Source organism: Pezoporus occidentalis, unplaced genomic scaffold, assembly GCF_034315485.1.
Source record: "Pezoporus occidentalis ecotype Australia unplaced genomic scaffold, CSIRO_AGI_Poc_V1 ctg196, whole genome shotgun sequence".
In the NCBI taxonomy this organism is placed as follows: domain Eukaryota; kingdom Metazoa; phylum Chordata; class Aves; order Psittaciformes; family Psittacidae; genus Pezoporus; species Pezoporus occidentalis.
Genome location: NW_026913811.1, coordinates 1,451,219 through 1,476,111, shown reverse-complemented (window position 1 = coordinate 1,476,111; position 24,893 = coordinate 1,451,219). Strand labels below are relative to the sequence as shown.

Genomic DNA, 24,893 nt, shown 5'->3' with positions numbered 1-24,893 from the left:
ACTGGATGCCCAGAAAGAATGAGATGATCTGCTCTCCACAAAGTAGTATTTGCAAGCATCTAGAGTTTTTCCAGTTATAAGGCATACAACACATTATAGTAGAATATATTTATGCAATCACGTTGGTGAGATGGTGATATTTTATATAGCTCAATATTTTTTCCATAGAATAATGTGTTAAAAAACTACCTGAGATTATCAAAGAAGCAAAGGTAATACTTTTGCAATTTTATTATTACAAATTTTTCAGAGATAACCTAAGAGAGTGCAGTTTACAAGTATTCTTTCTATTATTAAAAAATACTTGAAGGTTAGAAAGAAACTGTTATGTTTATGAAACAGATATGTATATAAATCAGATTGTCTTAAAGTATTTTTTTTTCCTCAAAAAGTAAGTTTATATGTTAGACTGTTTAATATTCTTCATTTAAGTTTCCAAAAATTTTTATGATAACCTAGCCAGACTCTAGGCTAGATACCCCTTGCATGCTGCACAGCAGAGGAAGCTGTGCATGCTTTTAAAATATCTTTCAACATGAAAAAAACACATTTTACAAAAAATAGCATATATCCTATATTCTGTATTTTGAGTATTTGGATTTTTTTTTTTTTTAATTTTGCTATCACCTTTATACAATTTTAAAATAAATACAAGCAGATTTGACCTAAAAACCTCTCTATACCACTTACAGCATTTTCAAACTTTTGTTAATATTCAAAAGACCTAATTATAGAAGGTCTTGAAACTGCTACCAGCTCCATCCAACACTAACTACAGACAGGTTGTAGCACAGTTACTGAAATGTCATACTGACAGATTTCAGTTGTGTTTTCTTCTAATGTGTCAAAATCATTACTTTTCTTCTGCATTAGAACTTAAATGGATAAATGGGTGCAAATGTACTTATGAAACCTGACATTTGTTTCAAAGACCAAAATTACGCCTGCCTTTTGCAAATCCACTTGAAAGGTCAGGACAATGAAACATTTTCTCAAGATCTCTTCATTATATTTCCTGCTATATAGTTCCGCATCATTCTAAAGTAGTTGGTTCCTAAGCCTTTGACAGACTATCTAACAGCTCAAACATGAAAGATATTATTGGCATCATTCAGTATTGATAATATGTACCCATTAGTACTGTTGATAACAACATTAATTAACTATTAGTACCTAAATGTGCCAGTTAAATTCTCAGTAGGGCAAATTCCCCACTGAGCTCTACAACCTGCTAGGTATCCAATGCACTTTAAAGCAAGCTTAGGTGTCTCTACTGTGTTGCTGTCCATTTTTTGCATGGAAGGATAATCTGATAGATAGCTGTCAAAAATTAAAAGCAAAATAAGAGGATCTTCTTTGTTCGCACATGTACACCTACCAATCCGTTTCCTCTGCCCTCTTCCCTTTGTTTTCTTACATTTGCCTGTCAAGTTGCTCTGAGATTTCTTGCCTCAGTTCTGTGGCTTCCATCTCAGCCACAACCAGACTGTCAGTTGCTCACCCTGAAACTGTAGTTCTAATTTGAGTATATATGAGAAATAATGTCATACTCAGTTGTTGTTTCAATCTAGGGCAACCCCCTGAAATGTGCATGCAAAATTAGCATGCATGGGATGTGGTGTGTGAAATGAGCACCTCTGGCATTACTGGTATGTTAAATGCAACAACCAACAGATACTATTGGAGGTGTTTCTCAGGCTAGTCTGGTTTGGGGCATCATGCCCTAGTTAAGCCCTACTTTCACCTATGTAATCAAAATTTTGCCCAAACTCAGTTCCCCTAACATCCTTTATACTTCTCTGGGTGCTTTAGGTATACTTAATTCACCAAGAAACACTGCTTAGTGTTCATGTTGCATTGTAAAGACCTGCAACAAAACCTATTACCTGAGATTTGTGTCGCTGAGTCCAGCTGAGCATTGAAAGTTTAGTGGCTAGCAAAATAGAACTACAGCAATGTTTCCATTTCCTTCCAAGTAGACAAGGAATATCATTATGTAGGCTGTGAAACAACCTGTAGTGATATTAGGGTTAGTTTGCAAAGAATAAATAAAACAACAAAGCAAGAGTGCAAACAGTGGCTTCACTGCCTCACTTCCGTGACAGGGTTTTGTTAAAATGCCATAAGTGACACTCAAAGGTGTCAGAGAGCTCCCCTCTGTGCCCCTCCCCACCCAGCCCTGGTCCCAGCAGCCAGATGCACAGGGGCTCAGTAGGTGTGATGCTGAAATGTGCTCAGAAAACTGGCTCATGTTAAGAGTACATTGCAGTAGCAGAAAAAAGGGGTACACAAAGCCTTCAGAAATTAGTAAAGGGTCTTACTTCAGAACTGAGTTAAAATTATCCATACTAGGTTTCTAAATATCAGGAGAGAGGGTTGGCAAAGCCCTACTTGAGGCTCTACTTTAGGTCCAGGTCAATGTGATTCAATGTAGCCTGTGCTATTGGATATATACATACCTATATAGGTATGAGCTGAGAGATGGCTTCTAGCTTTTTGTGAAAAAAAAAAAAAGTGTAAAAGCTATTGGGTTTTAATAACTTTTCAAAGATGAAATAACTTTTCATAGTCTTGCCCCAAATACATTCTAACTCCTAGGCAGAAAATTAAGGTTTCTGAAAAAAAAAATCGCTGTCTTTCATGAGCTAGCATAAATTACTTAACTTTCACGTGCATTATAATAATAACCAGCCGTGCATCAATCAGAGAGATTTTACTACAGGATTTTAAATGTTGCAAAATCAAGCAGAAGCCACAGGGTGCCGCTATTCTCACTGTCAAATAACCAACATTCTCTGCATTTTACTTGTCCAATAAATTTAGGACACGAGGAAAAGTTGTAATGATTCCTGTAAATGCAGTAAAAAGAGCCAAGGAATGATTTTGCATCCTGATGACTCTCCTTGAAGAATTACTAGGTAAGTTACAATTATTTCATTGCAATCAGACCCATCAAAAAGGAATGAAATTCAGCGAGAACATAACAGAAGGGAGTACAAAGCAGAGATGCAGCCAGACAAACTCCAAATAGCTCTTTGCTTCTTTCCACCCCATCATCACACAAAATTCTGATCAGATGCTTTAGTCTATGGTGTAATTAGTGTGTACCGTATTGAGACATGCTCTTAACATTTTGAAGTTGATCTCCCAAGATCATGGTGCTCCACCTGTTACGGTATTATGCACAGACTTCTCACTAATTTAAAATCTGTCTCATTCTTCAGCTGCAAATGCCTTCTGGCAATCTACTCCTTTTGTACCTGTGAAGTATATGAGTTTAAGTAGTTAATGGCTCTTTTCAGTGCTTGCTTCAAGAAAGACTGGTCTGCACTGATTGATTTAAAATCCATAATGAAATGGCCTTGGCAGAAATTAGCTCTCCTTGATCAATACAAATTATTGATTCTTTTGCTTTGTAAGGAAAGTTTTAAGTACTTTGTTAAAAAACTATAATGCTTTGGAACTGCTTCTTTTACTAACCCCAAAGTGCTGAAGTCCCTGATGAAAGGTATGCTGACTTTGTAATAGCTTGCTGTGATAATCCTCAAGAATTAACAGATTCTCCAAGATTTTAGTAGCTGCCTTGCTTCTTCTTTCTCCATCAGCTGCTGTAGAAACATAACAAACAGAAGACTATCCTACTTTGGCTCACTGTAAATTTTGATTTATTAATTTCTGTTTACATTTTTTGTCTTAGTTCTTAGCTAAGAAGAACTATTTTTGATGTTGCAATTTATGAATGGAAACCAGACATCTGCATTTTGCATAGCAATACAAACCCAACAGCAAGTGAAATAAAAAATAATACAGTATTTCCTTATATCATGGCATAAAGTTACCCAGACCTCCAAGGCTGCTAGATGATAGAGTACTACTACTAATAATAATAAAAAAAAATAACCTATTAGAGTTCCTGTGTGCACACCATTTCACTATTGAAAGTAATAAGGAAGAACAGTCACTCTGAAAAGTTATGCCACTGAACAGGAGTGCTTACTGCATTAGCAGACAAGATCAAAGTATCACTAGGAAAGAGTGAACTGTAGGTTATTTATTCTTTTTTATTTAGTACATATGGTATGATATTCAATAGATTTAGCATCCAGATTTAAAACAGCAAGTTTTCATAGCACTTAGGCTCACTTCTTAGATTTTTAGAGTGTATGTGGTAATTCTTACCATACAGTAAAACTACCAAACAAATGATTAAACAAAAAAAAACAAAAAAAACAAACAAAAAAAAACAAACAAACCAAAAAAAAGGAAACAAATGAGTAGGAAAAAAAAAAAAAACACCAAAAAAAAAACCAAACTCTAATACTCAAGGAAAAAAGAAAAAACAATAAAAAATAACTGATTTAGAATGTCCTATTTTCAAACTGATCTGATTTTCAGGCAGTCTGTTGAATGCATTGTGGAAATCACTCTTGAAAACCTCCAGTAGCTCCACAAAATTCAGGAATTCTTCTTTGTGACACAGCAAGTGGGGGTTTTAATCTGTAATGGATAATCATCAGCTGCAACATGAGATATCCACAAGCTCCTCATGAACATTGGGTGTCTCAATGCAGCCAGTGTAATTTCTGAAGATTGTAAGAGTTTGAATTAAAAGATTGCAGAAAAGCTGGGAATAGAGTAAAACTGACTAAAATGTTGTCCTGAACTTACTTTAAAGCCTTATGATGTCAAAACATTTTTAGGCATATCTTTTTCTGTATAATAATTTCAAAAGGATCAAGCATTGGATAGTTCATCAGGTTTGCAAATGCATTTAAACTTTCACTTCTGCTTAGGCTACTTTATGCTACTTTGGCAAGGACACAAATATTTGCTGATCAAATGTCAGGGTGAGAAGGCTTAACATGAAAGGAAAATTATGAGACAGCTACAAACTTCTGCTACATTGCCTGTACAAACTGAAGTATACAAATAATTTGTCTCAGCAACAGATTATTTTATTTTATACTGCAAAAATACCTTTCACAAGATCATCTGCATTGCAGACTGACCTGTAAATAGATTTGACATATAAAAACCATTATAAAGCTACTGTACAAATTCTGAAGTTGTAGTAAGTAGGTCCTGCAGCTCTCAATAGGAAAAAAATTTAATCCTTTTGTAGTTGTACAAAAGACTTTGTTTACAAACACTTTTTATGCAAATAGTCTAATTTTAGTAGAAGAACAAAGTAACACAATGCCATCTATTCTCTAATAAGCAGTGTTAGAGCAATACTCATGGTATTCATGGGACCAGCCAGTAAGTTGAAGCTCAGACTATCCACAGCTGGTCTAAAGAGAAGACAGCAAATGGCTGAAGGCACTTTAGGCACAAGTAACAGTGATAAAAACCCTTGCTCAAAGAGTTGGAGTGTTATAGCCAGAATATCTTCTTTCACAAAACAGTTTTCAGAACTCTTCCTATTTCTGTTTATATAGCTATATTTTTCCATAAAGCTGACAACATATCATGTGTCCAGTTAGTTTCTGAAATAATGAAAATAGTTGTTTCCAACACATAGGCTGTTCTGCAGGAAGTGTTAACTCCACCATTGTCTTGAGCAAAGTTGGGCTGAACAAAACCATACAGGTGGCATTATGAAAATAATAGGCTGAGGACATTTTATATACATGTAGAATATATGCATAGGAAGCAAGACTTCATTTTTCCTCTTCTCAAGGACAAAGAAAGGCTTTTGCAGCAACAAAGCTGTAACTGGGATCTCAGACAAAAAGCTCCATAAATAAATAGGAAAGACCATAGATTAGAGACACTGTATGAGAAGAGCTAGATAGACCAGAGAAGTAACAACTGAGAGAGAGGTCTGAGTTGAAGAGTTTGCCCAATTATCACCCTGAACAACGCACAATATGGTGACATTCCACAAGAGACAGAGAAAAAAAAGTGGCAGTGAAGAACCAGAGGGAGATTAGTGTTGTTTTACCTCAGCAGAACAAACAACTAGACAAACAGACAAACAAAAAGTACTAAACTAGCTGCATTTTCATTTGGACGGTAGAGAGAGGTCCAGAATAAAGAACTTTCAGGTTAAAACAATTGCTGAATCTGTGTTGGAGGATCACTCTCAGAGAAACAAGTTGTTGAGAAAACAAGGCAAACCCAGTGGAAACCTTCCTCCTTTACCTATTTTCAACTTGCTAATGCATGCACACTTGCATAAACACACAAGTTGCTTAGAAGTTGAACTGCCCAATGCTGAAGGAGTGATTAGAAAACAATAAATTCTTTCTCCCATTCTCTCTAATGCCTACTGAAAAGTACATACTTTTGCTAAATACTTTGGGATGAAATCTTGACTTTTGTGTAGATCAGACAAAAAGCCCACGCTGAGTATATGCGTACTGTCTTTTTAAGCTGTAGGATCTCCAGTTTAACCTAACAGTTCAAAGAAAGTACTGAATGGAATCTCAGAAATACTGTTAAAATTAAATCAAACAGAAAGGATAGGGCATTTTGATATCTCTGCATTGATTAGGAATAGAACAAAAAGCTCATTTTTGAGAGTATCTGTGCACAGATTAACACGGAATTGCTTTAACTGGGCAATGGTGCTGAAATAAAGCTGCTGTCCTTTCTGGCTATACATTTTGTGAATATCCCAGGGCAGCTGATAAAGCACAATGAGAAGCTTTACATCAGCAGCGATAATCAGATGTCACCATCACTGTTACTTTACAATTTTTGTGCCATGGGATCATAATTACAGCAAAACCCAAGGTGTAATTAGCCCATCATGTGTCTGTCTGTAGTATCAGAGGCAATACTGCCCTGCATGCTAGGGAGATACTCATTATTGGAATTTTAGCTTTAAATATTGTTTGAGATCAAATCAACTCAGTGATCCAAACCGCATAATGTAACTGATTTTTGCTGCCATCAAACCAAATCCTTGAGATGCCTAGACAATGAATATCATATAGCTCAACACATTTTTGGTAAAACAAGCTTTACACAGAAAGAGACCTTGTCTACGAAAAGAATCATAGTAGCGTCATGTTCAGCTAGATCACATTATGTTGCAGAGCATGAAACCAAAAGCCTTTTCATCTCAGCATTCCAATAGATAATAGAGTCTATCTGTATGGTTGTCTCCAAAGTCAAGAAACAGAAGAAACCAGAATGGGCTGAACTCATGCTAGTCTGCTACAAGAGCCAAACAGCATGTCTAAAGCTTGTCTGGGCATCCTTAGGCTAAGGAAACTGTTACTGTGCAGACATGCCAAAAGACAGAAATGTCCATGAACCTTGAAGCTAGCTTCTCCATTTCTAGTCTCCCTGACCTGACAACAATACATTAATGGTCCCCCAGATTTCTGCAACAACATCACCCTGAGATCTTAGCACACTAAAACAACTGCCAAAAAAGCCCCACCCAGATTTTACAGAAGAAAGGCCAAGTAAAGGGCCCAGCATAGGATGATGAGACACTTTTCCATGCCTTTGGGTATCTATTTAAGAAAAGAACAGTAAATCCACAATGTAACCATTCTCATGCCTTGGAATAGTCCTATTGAGGAGACAGGATCAATATGGATTTTGATGTTGGCCACTTTTTTTTTTGATTGTCTTCCATCTTGGTGTTGAAAGGAAAAACTTTTACTATAAAAACTGTGTTTGTCACATCCCTGGACCTGCAAGGCCCTTTTGCAGCTAAAACACACAAATAAATGGTTTGTTCCCATTATTTCATTTGAAAACAAAGGACTGCACACGCCCTAGCTTATGTACTCACCTGCACATACTTAGCATTATTCAGAAAAGTCCTAGATTTTTAGTTCACTGAAAAATTGAAGGGTGCAAGCTAACAAAATAGTATAGACACCAGTGTGCCAATACTTGCTGCTGCTGTGGCTCAGTTTAGCTTAATGGCATGCCAAAACCCAGTAGCCTCACAGGAAGGCAGCATGTGTGGAGCTGGAACAGAGCCATGGCTCCATGGTGCAGACAAGACTGAGTGACACATCCATGGATTAAATGTTGAAGCACTTCGGGAGGGGATTTGTCTCGTCTTGACAAGCATAAATGGAATAGTGAGAGTACATCCATCCCCTCCTAAGGATCGTGATCTTGTGACAGCTGCATGGCGTCTTAGTGACTGCAGTTTGTATGACTCAGTAATTTTATTACAAAATGAAGTACACCTTGGATGAATTTTTTTCTGTATCAAACTCCATATTGGTCCTTTATATCATGCAGTTTTAAGTTTGTGGTCAGTTTTTAATTGATTTTAAATCAACACAAAACTGAACATTGCTACTGCTACCAATTCACACAAAAAACCTCTCTAGAAAAGTCCATGACATCAGAGGGGATGGGTTATAATACAGGTTATGCTATTAGTGAGTCAATTATTTACTGTGCAGCAAAGGCAACAGTAGTTAAGAAACAAAACATCCTTGAAAAACTTCTGTGAATAGAACTTGTGTGCTGCATACAGTTTTTAATCAGATAGATTTAAAATAATTATAATTTCAACTATAAGGCCACTGTTTTACTTTTTTACTCAAATGGAATTCAAAATAGGGAAGAATTTTAACGCTTTCTAACATTTCTTATTAGCTTTTTAGGAGATGGACAAAATATGACTTTGTTGTGTTTGATTCTAAAGTGACTGGAGTAACAACAGAAATCAGCCTTTGCATGACAGTAACTATATATTTTATTAACAGTGTAAATGTATGAGGAGATCCATTTCCTTTAGAAACCAGTATCAAGAGGGAGGAAATAAAAGCAATACATTGTGTATTAGATAGTACATCATCACTTAATACATCATTACCCTGATAAAGAACCTCTCTTTTTCATTTGATAGCTGAGAGAAGGATACCAGAGCCTCACATTCAGTCTTCTTTTTTCTCATTTTCTTTCAAACTCCAAATGTTTTTTTCAATCCATGGTGCTGCAGCATGATACAAGGAGAGGATCTTTTGGTCTTAAGAGGCAAATCCATGTAAAACACTGGAAGACATTTCTAGGAAAAAGATATGAATGTACTGATGTGCTTTGCAGTACATAATAGCTACTTCTTCAGGTAGCTGAACAATTTCCAGTAGCTGAACAGTTTCCAGTAGCTGTAGAATTTCTGTAGCATGTTTAATCTGTTTCCCTTGTGTGTTCAAAAGTCCTCGTTCTTTCCAGATAGCACCATGTGCATGTACCACACCAAATGAGTATTTAGAATCAGTCCAAATATTTATCCTTTTATCTTTAGCTAATTCCAGGGCTCTCGTTAAAGCTATTATTTCTGCCTTCTTTCTGAAACCCTCAAAGTACAAATTGGGAAAACAAATAGGAATGCATAAATTTTTATGCATGCCAAATTCTCTAAAATCTTTATTAGGGCAAGAAGCAACATTTAAAGAAGGCAAAATGGAATTTAGAGTTAAAAAAAACAATCAATTAATTGCAGTTTTGAGTTTATTTTTAATTCAACAGAAAAGCAAAAAGGAGGACTCCCCTGAAATAGAAGAAATCCTTAATCAGGTATATCTGGGAGTATGGGCATATGCTCTGAGATCTTGAACCAATCTGCAACTTCTCCCAGCATATTTCTTTACTGTCCAGATAGGAGTATTATATTGCAATTCACATTCAATTAATAATCTATATTTTAAAATATATCAATGATTTTTGATTCCCTTTGATCTTCTGATTTTAAGGGGCATTGTTTTACTCTAATTGGGCAGGCTCCCCCCCTTTTTATTTCCACTTTAACAGGCAAAGCATTTTTCACCTTACCTGGAATTTCAGATGACCATACTCCCAGATAATACATTAATATAGTAATATACTGTAATACATTGTTACAATTAATGTTGTTTTGAGGCCGCAAGGAAAATGGGATGAAGTAATGTATGCAGATATGTTTTTCACTTTAAGAAACCACACGGAGTGACAGACTGAATGCAAAATTAATATAGCTCTGCCAGATTCCTTAATTTTGGCTTTGGAAAAGGACAGGGAAAAGCTGAAAGTTAAGATGGAGAGATGTTGTTCAGCCTGTGATATTGGGGAAAGATGTTTAAAGTTAGAAAAAAAACAGTAATCAGGAAGATAGGTTGGAAAATTATGTATCACAGGTACCTCCGAGAGGCGCACTCTCTGCATCTGTCCTCTCTGATACTGATAAGGAGGAAGAGATTGCTGTCACTGGCAACAAGCAGCCCATTCACGTTCAGAGTTACGAAGGAGTTAAACCATAAGTGCTGTTGCAGAGGCAGGCATCTGCAGCCCCTGCAGAGCAGGGTGAGCAGCTGTGAGAAAAAAAAAAAAAAGGGAAAACCAAGGAGGAAAGGAGGGGAGCTCGGGCAGCTCCTGTGTTTGAGCACGGGATGGGTGCTGGGGCAGGCAAAGAAGTGGGAACAGACATGTTGACAGACGGGACTGAGGGGTTGTTGAATAAATGTGGACGGGAGTGAAGGAGGAAGCAGGGAGAGACACACATTAGGAGGAGCTATCCCTAGTGTCTTGCGGCGCCACAATAAAAAATACCTGCTTGTCAGCTTGAAAACTTTGTTGGCAAGTTTGTTCCTGGAGTTTTCTCTGAATCAGTGCACAAGTAAACCAAAGTCTCTGCTATTCACTTTATAATGCCAAACAAATGCTACTTGTTCACATGCCATTTAGCTGCAATCAAAGGCATAATATATGATGAGAAAATTTTGGTTAGAAAAATTACTTCTGAAACTTCATATAATTTACTGAAGACATGTGGACCAAAATTATATACCTTATTTCACTGTCTTGTTATTCTTCTGTATGATCTCAGAGATGAGGGGAGTAAGATATTTGCAACAACTGTTTATCAGAGTGGCCTTAACATTTGTTTGAAGATAAGGCTAGTACTTATCCTAACTCCCATATAAACTTCTATCTTCCTACAAATACTCTCCACTGAGATAGAATTTATGTAAAGGAAATGATACTATTAAAAAGGTTGTTAGACACAAACATACTCAACTCTTTTTTAGCACTTCAAAGAAATGTACAATTATTTCCCGTGCTGCATGCAAAGGAATGGTCTGACCCAAAGCTTTTTAAAGAGAAGAGAAAGAATGACATTTATTTCTAAGTGCTCTGTTGGTACTTAGTGTGCAGTTAATAGTCATCACAGCAATGTTCCAAGAAAAATTATTAGATATAAGGTCAAAGTACCATCCAAACCACAATTACACAGTGTATCATTTATGTGTCAGTACATCTAATGTTCAGATGATCACTGGGCTAACAGACAGTGAAACTTCATAGGCAGGCTGTCCTCTCACTTGTGTAGTCTGTTTAGGCAAATGAAAATGCACTTCAACTGACATTCATCATTTAAAGAGGCACACTGTGTTTTTTTTTAGTATATGCCTCAAGGAGCTTTGCCTCGGGCTAAGATCCCTAAGAGCTATACCTTGCAGTTACACCTTATTACAAGAAATTGTTTTATTCTTAGAACCAAATTTACTTCTTTTTTCCTGATGTTCCTCCACTCCTTACGTAAGTTACTGAATCTGTGATACTGATTTTTTTTTTTCTTTCTTTTTCAGGTTTTTAGCTTTTTCATATTTAAGTTACTTGAGCATTCAGAAACCCACATTTCACCCATACAGAATTACTCCCTCCTTTAGGCAGCCTGTTCCAATGTTTGATAATCCTTTCAGTAAAGACATTTTTCCTAAAATTTAAACCTCCCCTTGTTTAACTTGAAGTCATTTCCTCTTGTTCTCTCTGCACTGATCTGAGTGCCATTGGTCACCTTGTTTCGTCTTTCTGGGTCCTCTTTCCCCTCACCCAGGTGCTACAGGGATGTGAGCCAAGAAGGAAGGATGTGCTGCTGCCCTTGGGCATAGGCTTTCTTCCCACTCTCCCACATCCAGTCTTGGCACTGACATTTCTTTTCCTTCACTTGGAAAGTTCCCATCTTTGACAGATGGGTACTGCCAGTTCCCCAGCACCCCTCACTGCCACCACCACCCCTCTGCACTGCATAATCTGTGCAGGATTCCTCCAGCACTACTCTGTGCTGCACGTGAACCTCACAGAAACAGCAGCGCATCTTCTCCGTGCTCCCCAAGGCCCCTTGCCCTCCTCCCATACACTGCTCCATGAGCCCTCTGCAGCCAAGCTGGCCATGCAAGGATAGAAGGCAGCTGCTGGGTTTGGCAATAAGAGCTGCTGACAGGCCCCAAAGAGAGACAAAAGGCCAGAGCTCAACTAGTGTTGAAACTGGCCAGTCTTGTGTCAGACAAAAAAGGGCTTTTTAAGTATGTTAATATCAAGAGGAGGAAAATGTTGGGCCAATACTTGATGGAGATGAACTGAGACTATTCTATTTTATTGTTTTACTACCTATAGATTGAAGAGAGGAATAGAGAATTAATATTTTAATAGTGTTATGCAGCATTTAAAATACAGTATTTGTTCAATGTCCAAATAAAACATACAAGGTAATTAAAAGCATATTGTGATATACACCAGATACAAAAATGAGAAACAGTACAGTAAGTCAAAATACCAGGGAAATAGCAAAGAAATCTGGAAAAGAACCTATTTGAAGGCTATTTGGAACAGCAATTCATCACAACATATATTCTTTTTAGTCCAAAATTGTGTAAACATTCCCATACTTCATTTAAGATATATTCAAAAAAAAGACAGGAAGACTTGTGCACTACAGCAGGATGTCTATGCAGCAAATTTAGCCATTGAGTCCTAACTGCTCTTGCTATTTAAAGCATATCCTATGTGCCAGAATGAAAAATACAGTGGATTTGCGTTACTTTCAGATGTTTTTTAAACAGGAAAATTTACAGCAATTCATCTTATCCTCAGCATGGCAGCAGTGTCATGTGTTCTAAGGTAATAATTCTTTCTGCATCTGTAATATTATATTTTCCTCCTCAAATTGCTATGAACATTAAAAAAGATTCATCACATAAGTAATGTATTAAAACCAAAGGTAGTTTTGTGCCGAAATATCCACAGTGCTGTACCAATGCTGCCAAAGCAAATCTGGTCAACTACAAAGCATTTTAAACAAGTAATACTTGTTACAAAAGTTTGTAGTGTAAGGAACCCTGGCTTCCCCCCCCCCCCCCCATTTATCCCAGATTATAAACAACCTGGTTTAAGGGTGAAACCTGCCAGCACCAGATAGACCTAAACACAGAAACGTGAAGGACTGAAAGCTCTTGAAAAATATTTCTCTCTTGCAAACAGTAAACAGTCAAATGAATGCCATTTTGAACAGTTACCTCAGCAAAGCCTTCTAGTTGTTTGGTTAGTAATTGAACTGGGTTAGGTAACATGACAATCACATTGGAATCAGGAAAGAAACATGGCCAGAACACCACTTAGCTTCAGCAGCAATTCTGTTTGAATAAAGTTAACAGCTTGGGGACCGTGTGCCTATCTCCTCTAGCTTCCTTTGGAAATGCTGGATGGATATCCCAAAGTGAGCTAGACTAGTTTTTGGAGTAAGAGTGAGAAAACTAATTTTGAACATGCTTATTTCTTTAATTACCACTGCTTTTCAACCAGCCTCTGTTGAAATTGCTCACTCCCTAAATGTTTTCCTTCAAACCCTTCTCAGAAATTAAAAGCCAGGTGGGATCCAGTTCAGTGATTCCTTCGTGTGAGGCTTGACAGGTCCAGTGTACACCAATGCCAAAAGCCAGTTTGATACTGGATTTTCTGATTTTGTTACAAAAATGAGCAGTGTCAGCTGCCACCATTACATCTCTGTTCAACAGAAGGGATTAAGATGGTAGTTGAAAATGAGTCAGTAGGATCCAGAGCTGACTAATCCTTGTGTTAGTTTAGTCTGCTAGTTAATTAGATTCATCATGTCAGCAGGGTAAGACTGCTCTCCTGGAGGGCCTTCCTACTACATGCTGCTATACTTCTAAAAGCACAGATGAAGAGGTGAAGCTGGCTTGAGACTATACCCCAGAAGATTTGTCTCGCACTCTGAGCCTAAGAACAACTACAAAAGCACAACTAAAATCAAAAGAACAACCAAAATCCTGATGGAAATGCAGCAACTAAAAGAACATGAGCCTACAGCTTTCATTCCCCAGCAGCGAATGCTTGCTGGGTTTTATTTAAAAAAATAATAACCTTTCTTTTCTCTTTTCTGGAGAAAGGAAAATGAACACAGCTAACAACTAAAATACTGCACAGTAGTCAGAGTATCAAGAGCGAAGAGGGGCACACTACACGCTTCTTTAAGCAGGGACTCTCTCCTGTGGCCAAATGTCTGTCACAATGGAAGGGACAAATCAGAGTTTCAGACAAGAATGTGGCTATTCATTTCAGCATGGAAAGAGCTCTTCCCTAAGACTGTCAACTTGGTAACTTCTTTAAATCAGTACTTTTCCTGCTTTTATTGAATCCCATTATGTTAATTTCAGCCTCTTTAATTTGGATTTATTAATATATTTAATTTGGATTTATCCATATGTCTCAAAATCTTGTTGTTTGAGCCCAGCTTCACATCACCCACTAATTTGCTTAGCTCATATACTGTGTAATGCCTCAAGCTGTTAATGAAAATAGCAGAGTATCATGTTTGAAACAGATGTCTGTAGTCTCCCACTCTTTTGCCCAGTGTTACACTCAATTATGACTATACTTGCTGCCTGCACTGAATTTTAAAAGGTAAAAATTAAAAAAGCAACATATAATGTCTTCAATAAAAATTTTATCTACATTGCTGCTGCTTGAATCACAGGGAAGTGGAAAGTCTCACTAAAACTGAAATACATACTGTCAAAAAGACAATCTAGGTCCATTACTTTCTTCTATTACGTTAAACTTATTGCAATTTCAAAGGAAAGAAATTAAGTTAAAGCCCACTTACTCCATTTGGAGCCAACAGAAGCATCATGAGCAAAAGAACTGAACAGCTGGTGCTTTGCTTTGGAGAAATTTCTGCCTTTCTACCTTTGCTGCCTATAATTTCGCAGTGTATTTTCCCCATATTTTCCCTTATGATCCCTGTGTGCATTCATTGTTGTGACCCATTGTGCTTTAATGCTCCACACTAAAAGGTAGGCAGGGTTTGCCTACATATGTCTGGAGATACTCCTTTGTCAGCCTGAGTGGGTGGCCAAAATCGTGGTCCTGCACACCCGTCCGGGATGGAGAAGAACATGGTGAGGCAGATCGGTACTGTTTGATACACAGCGGAGGGCAGGGAGTACGAGAAGCAGGGTAGCTCAGGGCGGCACGGCTTGGAGGCTGCAAGCCAGAAACCCTCTCCGGCACTGAAGGAGGGGGCGCCCAGTTATAGCGGAGCTCCCAGCAAGCCGGGGCCAGCTGCAGGGGTTCCTGCGGCCCCGGGGGGACACCCGCAGGAGCCAGAGCAACCGCCTCCCGCCGGCGACACTCATGCAGGGCTGCCTCCCACGGAAGGGAGGTACACCTGGGAAGACGGAGGGCTCGGGGCAGCTGACAATGCCCCTTTGGAAGGGGCGCCAGGAGGCTTGGGGGCAGAGGCGGGCTGGGGACGGGCCCGCTGCTGAAGGGAGGCTGGCGGGCGCCGCGGGCAGCCCACCAGCAGGGGGCGCGGCAGTGGCGGGAGGCAGGCGGGCCCGCCGAGGCTACGCCTTCGTTCCTCATCGGTGCCACCGGAAGCCCACGCCGTGGCCCCGCGAGAGGTGGGTGCTCGCAGCCCCGGCTCTTGCCGCAAGCTGCTGCCGACGCCCGGGTTAGCGCAGGCTGGTGCGGCGCGCCGGGCCAGGCCACGCCAGGCCGCGGTCCTAGGCAGTAGCCGCAGGGGCCTCCTCGGCGCAGGCGCGACGGTCGCGGGCCTTATCTTGGGCCGGGGTTTCTCGCCGATAGCGGGCCGGAGAAGGCCGAGAGCGCAGAGCCGGGTGGCGGGAGCGGTGCGGTGCGGTGCGGTGCGGTGCGGTGCGGTGCGGTGCGGTGCGGTGCGGTGCGGTGCGGTGAGGTGAGGTGAGGTGAGGTGAGGTGCGGTGAGGTGCGGTGAGGTGCGGTGAGGTGCGGTGAGGTGCGGTGAGGTGCGGTGAGGTGAGAGGCGAGGCGATCTTTGGGCCGCGGAGCGGGTAAGACTTGGGGTCTCGTTTTTTTAATGGGCTTTGACTCTGTCTGTAGAGGGCATTATTGCTTTAGAAAATGCCACTAAGGGAAAGGAGGCTTTCCCATTACAGGAGATGATGAAGAGAAGACCGCTGGGTGCACCTTTCACCCAGCTGGTGAAATTGGCTGTGGGACGTAATGGATCACTCGGCTGGAAGGTTTTCAGGTGGAGATGCTTAAAATAGGCTTTTAAACTATTATAATTCCGCTGTATGGTAATGGTCCCTTGTATACATGGATTCTTCAGGCTTAAGAAATAGGCTCGTGGCCATTACAGCAGCCTGTTGAGTGGGTTTTAGTTCTGAAATTTGGAGTACAGGTCTTGGACCAGAGTCTAGAGTGAATACCACTGGAGGGATCACTAAACCAAATTCTTTGCACACTAGCATGAAATCATACTTTTAATCTTTTCTGGGATGGATTGCAGTGGGTTTGTGACATTTACCCCTTTTTTACTATAGTAAGTAGTTTGGAGCAGAAAATGCCTAGAAAGATGTATCAATTCATAGACAGCAACGCCTCACAGAAGCAGGTATATTACTCATGACATTTTTGAATTTTGAGTTGATGTAAAAACCTGATTCTTCCCTAAAGACCTGAGGAGTTAAATGTGTTTGCAAAAAGAAGTTCAGGATTTTCCTGTATTTTGCACACCTCCTCTGAACAGCTGGTGGGGTAAAAGCCTAGGTGGAATCTCAACAGCTCTCACACGTGCTCCTTGGTCTCCTGCTATGTCACCGTGTTTTCATGTTCAGCTTTTCTCTGGTAAGGAATCAAACTGGCAACAGGAGACTCCTAGCAGGTTTGCTTTCCTTGAAGACCAAAGCTGGTTTTGAATGAGGGACAACAAAATAAGGCTGCTTTAAACCACCAGTAACTTGGGTCCTCAGGAAGTGTTCTTGTATTTGCATCTGTTTGCTTTCCCCCACTGTCTTTCACTTGATACTCCTTTGTCAGACTACACCTAGGATTAAATGGCGGATAGGAGTCAGTTTAATAGACACAAGGTTTCTTTAAGACAAATAGGTAGAAAATGCCTAGGACATTTTCAATGTCATATTTTCCACGTTCCTGATGTGTTACTTGCAGAAAGAGGTGTGATATGTCCATGTGATCCCCATATTCTGCCAAACCCAGGTTAGGGTTCCAAAATCAAATGCTACATGAATGTAAAGTATATGCAGACAAATGCCTGCAAGTTTATAATAATTTCATGTTTGTGTATATGTATACAGATCCATGGAAAACGCAACATAATCCTGTCCAAATATGTTGGTAATTATGCATATAAAACATTCAAAACCACAGAGCAAGAATGTATTGGTGTCTTGAAGATGAGATTATTTAAGAGCATGTAGCATCATTAAAATTTACATAGTTGGAGAGGAAATCAGCCATGCTTGTCATTCCTTGATTGATGTTAAGATGAGGTTTATACAGGTAATTATCTAAATAATGGCTACTTTTAGTGTCACATCATGTTTTTCCAGCAGATGAGGATTTATTAAGTGATGGAAATTCTATTAACAGGAAATTAGTCCAATTTGGCTTTGCAAAATACAACATGGGAAACGTCCAGACTTGCAAGCATCATTTATTAAATCATTCTGTAGCACTGTATTGTAGGGAAGGGTAAGTTCTGAAGTTCACAAGCATCCTTTTTTACGTTTACGTATTAAATTTGTTCTGCAAAGAAATTGTTACAATTACTGGGGGGTAGGTTAAATTGAGCTCCAGAACAACTACATCGAAAGATTTTGTGTGTGCTTTTAGCAGTTTAGTTTTTTCATAACAAAAGATACATATGATACAGATGTGAGCTGGATGTGAATGCCTAAAGGGTGTCAGTGGGACAGTTTCTTTCTCTCAGCAATGAAACCAGCATGGAGGTGACCTCTGAGGTTGGAGCTCTGCATTCCAGAAATGTTGCTCAGCTTAGAACAGGCCAGTGTTGGGAACCCACTTGTTTACATGATGGTAGTGTGTATGCACTAAACACCTGTGTGGCCCTGGGGTGCTCTTCAGAGAAATGGAACTGCTGCCATAGATTTGCCTAGTAAGTGATAGGGTATTTGCTTTCTCACCTCCTGATCAATAGCAACTATACTTAACCCTTCAGTATGTTAGCACCCTTCAGTGTTTGTGATTTGGTTTTATCTGCAGCCTTTTTATTTAATCCAAATATATAAGATTAGTAAATTCTGCTGATTTAAAAGCAAGTTTCTATGAGGGCAGAGCCTTTGTTGCAGTCCTGTAAAGCTGAAGTTGCACCATGCTATAGCCCAGATTAAATTCAGCAAGCAGGTCTGACTGCTTCTTAATGATGCTGTCTGGCAGCTGGGCTTTAGAAGCTCAGGGAAGTCAAGCTGTGTCATCTGTACTGTGGGAACATGATGCCGTCTGACAGTATCTCATCCTCCCTCAGGTCCAAATGTCCTGATCTGCTTTATGCTAATGGATGAGCAGAGCATGACTAGGGCCTGGATGGAGAGTGGAGTCATTTTGAGTTGGGATTAGTCCTTTGAGTCTTTTTGGAAGTGGCATCACTGTGTAGCCTTAATATCATTCTACATAGGTGAATAAATTGACAACAGGACTCTGTTTTCCTTAACTTATTTACAAAAACATCCAGTCAGTCTGAAGATAACTCTGGAAACTCTTGCTTTAGTAGAAATACTGGTCAGCAAAGATTTGCTCCTGAATTCCAAAGGTAGTGTTGCTTATAATTATTTAGAATTAGTAAGGAAGTAAGACAGTGTGATATATTATTTCTTTTTGTGAGATCTTGAAGCTTAGGTTCTGATATTGTCTTACTCATTCCCCTTCAGCTGAAGTTTTGGTGGGAATCAAAAGGACTCAAATTTACCAGAGGGTAGAGGGATGAAGCAGCCACAACTTCTCTGGGCAACCTGTGCCAGTGTCTCACCACCCTCACAGTGAAGAATTTCTTCCTAATGTCTAATCTAAATCTCGCCTCTTTCAGTTTTAAGCCATTCCCCCTTGTCCTACCACTACCTGCCCCAGATTTCTTGTAGGCCCCTTTAGGTACTGGAGGATTGCTCTAAGGTCTCTCCTGAGCCTTCTTCAGACTGAACAAGCCAAGCTCTCTCAGCAGCCTGCCTTTACAGGAGAGGTGTTCTAGCCCTCTGTTCATCTTTGTGGTCATCCTCTGGACTCGCTCTAACAGCTCCACATGTTTCTTATGTTGGGAACCACAGAACTGGACACAGTACTGCAGGTGGCGTCTCATGAGTGTGAAATAGAGGGGGAGAATCACCTCTGTCAACCTGCTGGACACTCTCCTTTTGATGCACCCAGGATACAGTTGGCTGGTCATGCCTGAATGGAAACTAAATAGGAGCAGTTTGGCTTTATATAGAAGGGACTTGATTTGCCAAGTGTAAATTCTGATGCCAGCTATTTGTGCAGACTCCCTTTTGCTTCTGTTTTTTGCCTTTCAGTCTTAAAATGCCTCGTAAAGGTCCCATTAAGACACAAGCTTGGAGGAAGCACTGTTAACTATAAATACATGACTTCAAGACTCCAGCATGGCACGCTTCAACATTAAGTTTACTTAAAACTCTCTCAAAGAAATTGCAGGCCTATCAATATCTTTGAAGAAATAATTTGCTGTTGCAAGAAGGACTTGGGGCAATGTGCATGCTTTTAATATTACCAAGTTAAATTGTCTTGGCCGCAGCTTTTTTTTCACTGCATAAAGCATTATATTAATGTTCTGATTAGGTAGAGATTAGTTTCTTGATGGAATAATTTGAGTAAGTAGAATGCGTCAAGTGCTTCAGCAAGATTACTAGGTTCAAAGCAGAGCACTTTGCGTTTTGTTAATATCGTAATTTTTACTGACATCTATGCAGTTGAAACAGCATAATGCATTTATGTCAGCATTTGTGTTAGGGAATTTAGAAGAGGCATTTCAGTAAGAAAACACAGTGTTGGGTTTTTGTTTTTTTTTTTTTAAATGGAGCTACATTTCTGAGCCAGAGCCACACAACAGTTCTGCTGCACTCCATAGTAAACTATTTCTCTGATTAATGTGTAGATACTGTGAGCATAAAAATCCGGGGGAAATTATCTGATTGTGTGTATTTTAGAACTGCAACTGAAACATCACATCTTAACGTTAAATTTCATGAGCTATAATTTGCCACAAAACAATTAAAGATTTTTTTTTTTGCTTTAACAGGACAATGATGCTATGTGCTCTGAGCAGAACATTACAACTAGCAAGACATTCGTACAGTCCACTGGGGAGACCACTTTGTTCCGCCGGTGCAAATAAGCCAGTGCTGACTTTATACACCAAGGTAAAAGTTGTTTACAGAATAAAGCTAGGCAAGACTACATATTTATCAGTTTTGATATATATGAATCCCACATGAAAGGGCTTTGCTATGTGTTTTGTCCTCATATTTGTGTAGTATCCTAATACTACATACTTAAGTTCGGTGGTGTCTTTTACACTAAGCTTTACAGCGTAGTCCTGCTGTCACTGTAGCAAGAAAGTAATTATCAACCAGTAAATGAAGATTTCAAGATAATTGTGTCTTAGTGACACTACAGTCCATTTACTAGTTGAAAATTGTTTTCTAACAGCCAATGTTTCATCCTTGAAATGGAGAGCAAAGATGAGTTGCTATGCATAATCTGTCCAGGACAGAAGTAGGCTCTTCAAAACATTCATGTTTACTTTCAGCATCACCTGTGAGACTGAAAATATATCCAAGCAGTGTTAGTAGCATACGAGGAAAAAGCAGGTTGTGCTTTATCCTCTTTTTGCTTTACTGGCTGTAATGTTAGTAGAAATAAAATGCAGGTAAAGGTTTGTGTGTGGCATGAGCAGACAGGATTCTTAAACATGTTTATAAAAGAGAAGTGATGGGCAGGAACGGTCATTTGTGAACTGTTATCAAGAGCCTATATTACCTGCAGAGGTCTTCTGCACTTTTAGATGGAATGGCACATGGTGGGCTGTACTGCATTTGTATGGTTTATGTAGTCTTAGAGAGCAGAGTAACTAGAAATGCAAAGCACTGAATGTTGACATCAGTGTGGTCATGTTTGTTGGAGATGGTTGCAACTAAAATAATTTCCTCCTCTTTCATAATGTTTGTTCAAAAAAACACCAACTTTGGGGGGGGGGGAGGTTGCTGTTAACTCATCAATTCTCCTGTCTAGCTCTACTGTACAGCCAGCACAAAAGAAGCAGTGACAGGAAGATGTGTTTGCTTCCTTCAGCATCAGTGCCAGCTTAGAGTGACCACAAAACTGCAGTCTAAGTATGCAGCATAAACGGCAATTATCTGTAGAAATAAAACTGTCCCTCCCGCTGTGTGCATTGTCTAATGGATCTAGCTATCAGCCCTGCATGTCCCTTAATGAAGGGGTTTTTACTACCTCAGCAGTGGGAGTCCCTGTTGCCATTGTAACATACATCTAAGGGAGAAGGTTGTCCAAGACAGCTTTATCTAGGCAGCTCTATTACAAATTAACATAAAGCAAGTGATGGCAGAAACCTACTATTGGACGTTCTGTTGAAAACTATGTACTAATATAAATGGACTTTTTGAACAGATTTCACTTTTAGTTAACATAGTTCACTGTCTGACTTTAAAATAGTTCCAGGAGTAAAAACGTATTCCTTGCTAGAGTCAGCTTAGTTTGTCAAATGCTTTTAGTTGACTGTGTCCTGGGTTCAGCAGTAGCAGTCATGTTTCTCCTTCGTGGTAGCTGGTGCAGTGCTGTGCTTTGACTTCCAGCCTGGGAACAGTGTTGGTGATACCAATGTTTTTGGTTGTTGCTAAGTGATGTTTACCCTGACTAAGGACTTTGTGAGGCTCATGCTCTGCCAGGGAGGAGGGGAAGCCGGGAGGAAGCAGAGACGGGGCGCCTGACCCAGGCTAGCCGGGGAGGTATTCCATACCACAGCACGTCATGCCCGGGGTGAGGGGTAACTGGGAGTTACCTGGAAGGACACGGGCTTCCGGGTGGGACTCGTTTCTTGGCCGGTGGTATCGTATTCTCTTCCCTTGTTATTTTCCCTTATCATTGTTGTAGTTGATAGTAGCGGTGGTGATTTGTGTTGTACATTGGTTGCTGGGCTGTTCTTGTCTCAACCCGTGGGAGTTGCACTCTTTCGATCCTCCTCCCCGTTCCTCCAGGAGGGGGAAGGGGAGAGCCCGGAGGGGGACGGGGGCCTCGATTGCTCTCAGCCCTGCACCACTCACTGGGAGTGAGTGAACAAGCTGTCTGGCTAGGGTTTAAACCACGACAGACTGTTTTAGTAGAAAGCTCTCCACAGACCTAAGGAAATCAAGTATATCCTACTTTAACTGTTAGGAGCCTGGCATGTTACAAAACTGATGTGGAGGATTGACTCCATGTTTAAATGAGCCCTAGGAACACTTTAAGTGGGAGGAAGAGAAGGTATTTTGTGGCAGTGAAACAGAGCCATCACCTTCACCACTGTATGCTTTCCTATGTGAATTATAGGCCAGACTCTGGCATTACAGTCCTGGAAGCAGCATGCCTTCATGTGTTACTTCTTCATGTACTCACTAATCTAATAATCATGATGCATGCCCAGCAGAGGTCAGCTGTAGAGTAGCTTCCTGTAGTGGAAGACTAAGGAATTTTAAAAAATGACATGTTTTCTTTGACCCCGTAACAGGTCAAAACACTGCAGCTGTTTGCCAGTTCTTCCTGCATGTTGTAGGATCATGCTTAATTCCTTTCAGGCAAAGATAACCATCAGGTCATCTTGAATCACCATCTTTAGATATTTGAACTGACCCTAGTGACTCAATCTGATTAGAAAGTACTTCCTCATTGCCCTTCTATCAAGGGAAATTCTTCTGTCAAGAGTGGTAGCTGCAGTTGTTTTCAGCTTTGAACATCCATTGCTGCTGACCAAAAGAAGGGGTCTATGCATGACCTTTCAAAATATGCCCTTGAATCGCCTTTAGAAAAGCCATTGAAAGCTGTTCATTTGCACCATGAGCAAAATAATAGCAAATAAATAATTGAATTCCTTGGCTGAATAGTTTTTGTTTTATCCATGTTGCACTGATAAATAAATTTAGAAAGCATTAAGACGGGGTGGTACGGGGGGAGAACCCACATTTACACTAATGATCACTCCTGTCCGTGTATGTTGCTTTACAGTACAAATGATCTGTGTGGTTTACTGTATGCTTTAAGTTGGTCTGAATTTTTTTTCTTTAGAAACCATGCCCTCTATGTGACGAAGCAAAAGAACTGCTTGAACCATATAAGAGAAGGGTAATGTATTGCAATATTGCCTACATTTTCTGTATAGAAAGGACAGTTAATCAGGATTCTTTATTTGTAAAAGAAAATTACATGGATTTATTTGCAGTGCTTTCATGGGTGACTCTTCAAGACAATTTCAGCACTTATTTCAATAAAACTCATTATCCAAAAGCATTTTGCAACAATGCTACTCAAATAAGTATTGGCAAACTAAACCAATATGCACTTTGTCACGATAGTTTTTAAAACCACAGCTTTTGTATGTACTATTGCCTATCTGATAGAGGATTTTTCAATTTTCATAAAACAGATCATAATTTGTGAAGGATGTTAGTAAGTGGGGCTTCAAATATTTGGACTGTATGTGACTGTAGTTTTTTGCCATTCTTCAAACAGATTTTGGTCTCTTTCTTCAAGAAACTGTTAACAGAAGCATTAAGTCGTCTTGCACTATGCTAGTTAGCAGCAGTGTGTTGCCAGCTTCACATTTGTTGTGGTTGGTGCTCACAGGAGAATGGCTCTGCACACAGGACCAAGAATATCATCCTCTACTAGGGAGAGAGTCCTTTGCAGACACATGGCCAAGGATTGTGGCTACATACATTTTGTACCCACAGAATGGGTAGTTGTGTACAACATGGAAGAATAAATCCAAAAGCACCAAGAAAACAGCCTTACATTTACCAAAAAAATAAAAGCAGGTGTTGTTTCTCAGTGTCCAGTAGGTACTAACACTTTTTTTCTGTGACAGTTTATTTTGCAGGAGGTGGATATTACCCTTCCAGAGAACTCGGCATGGTATGATGAATACAAATATGACATACCCGTTTTTCATTTAAACGGAAAGTTCCTAATGAAGCATCAAGTAGACATTCAAAAGTTTGAGGACCAGCTTCTGAAGCTGGAGTTGCAAAATGATGGAAAACAGTAAAGAAAATGCATCTGCTATGGTGTGAACCTAAAAGGACTGTACAAGATAAATTGTGTGAAAAGCAGTATTCGTCATCTGGCGTTACATTTCTTAGAACATATGGCACCAGTGTCCTAAAAAACATCTGTGGCTTGAATTCTATTTTTGTATTAATCATCCAGCCCCACTGCACCAGTGGCAGTTCTGTATCCTGGGCTGACTTTTCACTGAGAGAATAAATGCTGCTGTGGAGTAGCAGATAAAGAGAAATGTGTTTATATTGGGTTTGCATGGCAAGGTTTTGGTAGCAAGAGGCAGTGAGGTGAGGGGTGGCTAGAGAGTGCCTTCTGTGAGAAGCTGCCATAAGCTTCCCCTCTGTCCAATAGAGCCAGTGCCACCTGGCTCCGGGACAGACCTGCTGCTGGCCAAGGCTGAGCCCATCAGTGAGGGTGGTAGCACCTCGGGGTTAACACAGTTAAAAAGGGGGCTGTAGGGTGTGGAGGAATCTGAGCAATTGCAGTGAGAGAAAGGTGTGAGAATATGTGGAAGAAACAGCTCTGCAGACACTAAGGCCAGTGAAGAAGGA

The 24,893-nt window shown here is 39.9% G+C and overlaps 1 protein-coding gene across 3 annotated transcripts; it reads left to right on the top strand.

Annotated features, from left to right (window-relative positions):
* The first annotated feature begins 16,046 nt into the window (after positions 1–16,046).
* On the top strand, positions 16,047–24,392 carry CUNH5orf63 (chromosome unknown C5orf63 homolog). 3 transcript variants are annotated; one of them, XM_062617441.1, is made up of 4 exons: positions 16,047–16,073; positions 20,312–20,432; positions 23,350–23,406; positions 24,149–24,392. In XM_062617441.1, the coding sequence occupies exons 2-4, from the start codon at positions 20,316–20,318 to the stop codon at positions 24,326–24,328; spliced, it is 354 nt and encodes a 117-aa protein (XP_062473425.1). In that variant the 5' UTR covers positions 16,047–16,073; positions 20,312–20,315; the 3' UTR covers positions 24,329–24,392. The 3 variants fall into 3 exon arrangements, with proteins under 3 accessions (XP_062473425.1, XP_062473423.1, XP_062473424.1); XM_062617439.1 differs by lacking the exon at positions 16,047–16,073 and adding an exon at positions 16,165–16,273; XM_062617440.1 differs by lacking the exon at positions 16,047–16,073 and adding an exon at positions 19,254–19,345.
* The last annotated feature ends 501 nt before the right edge of the window (positions 24,393–24,893 follow it).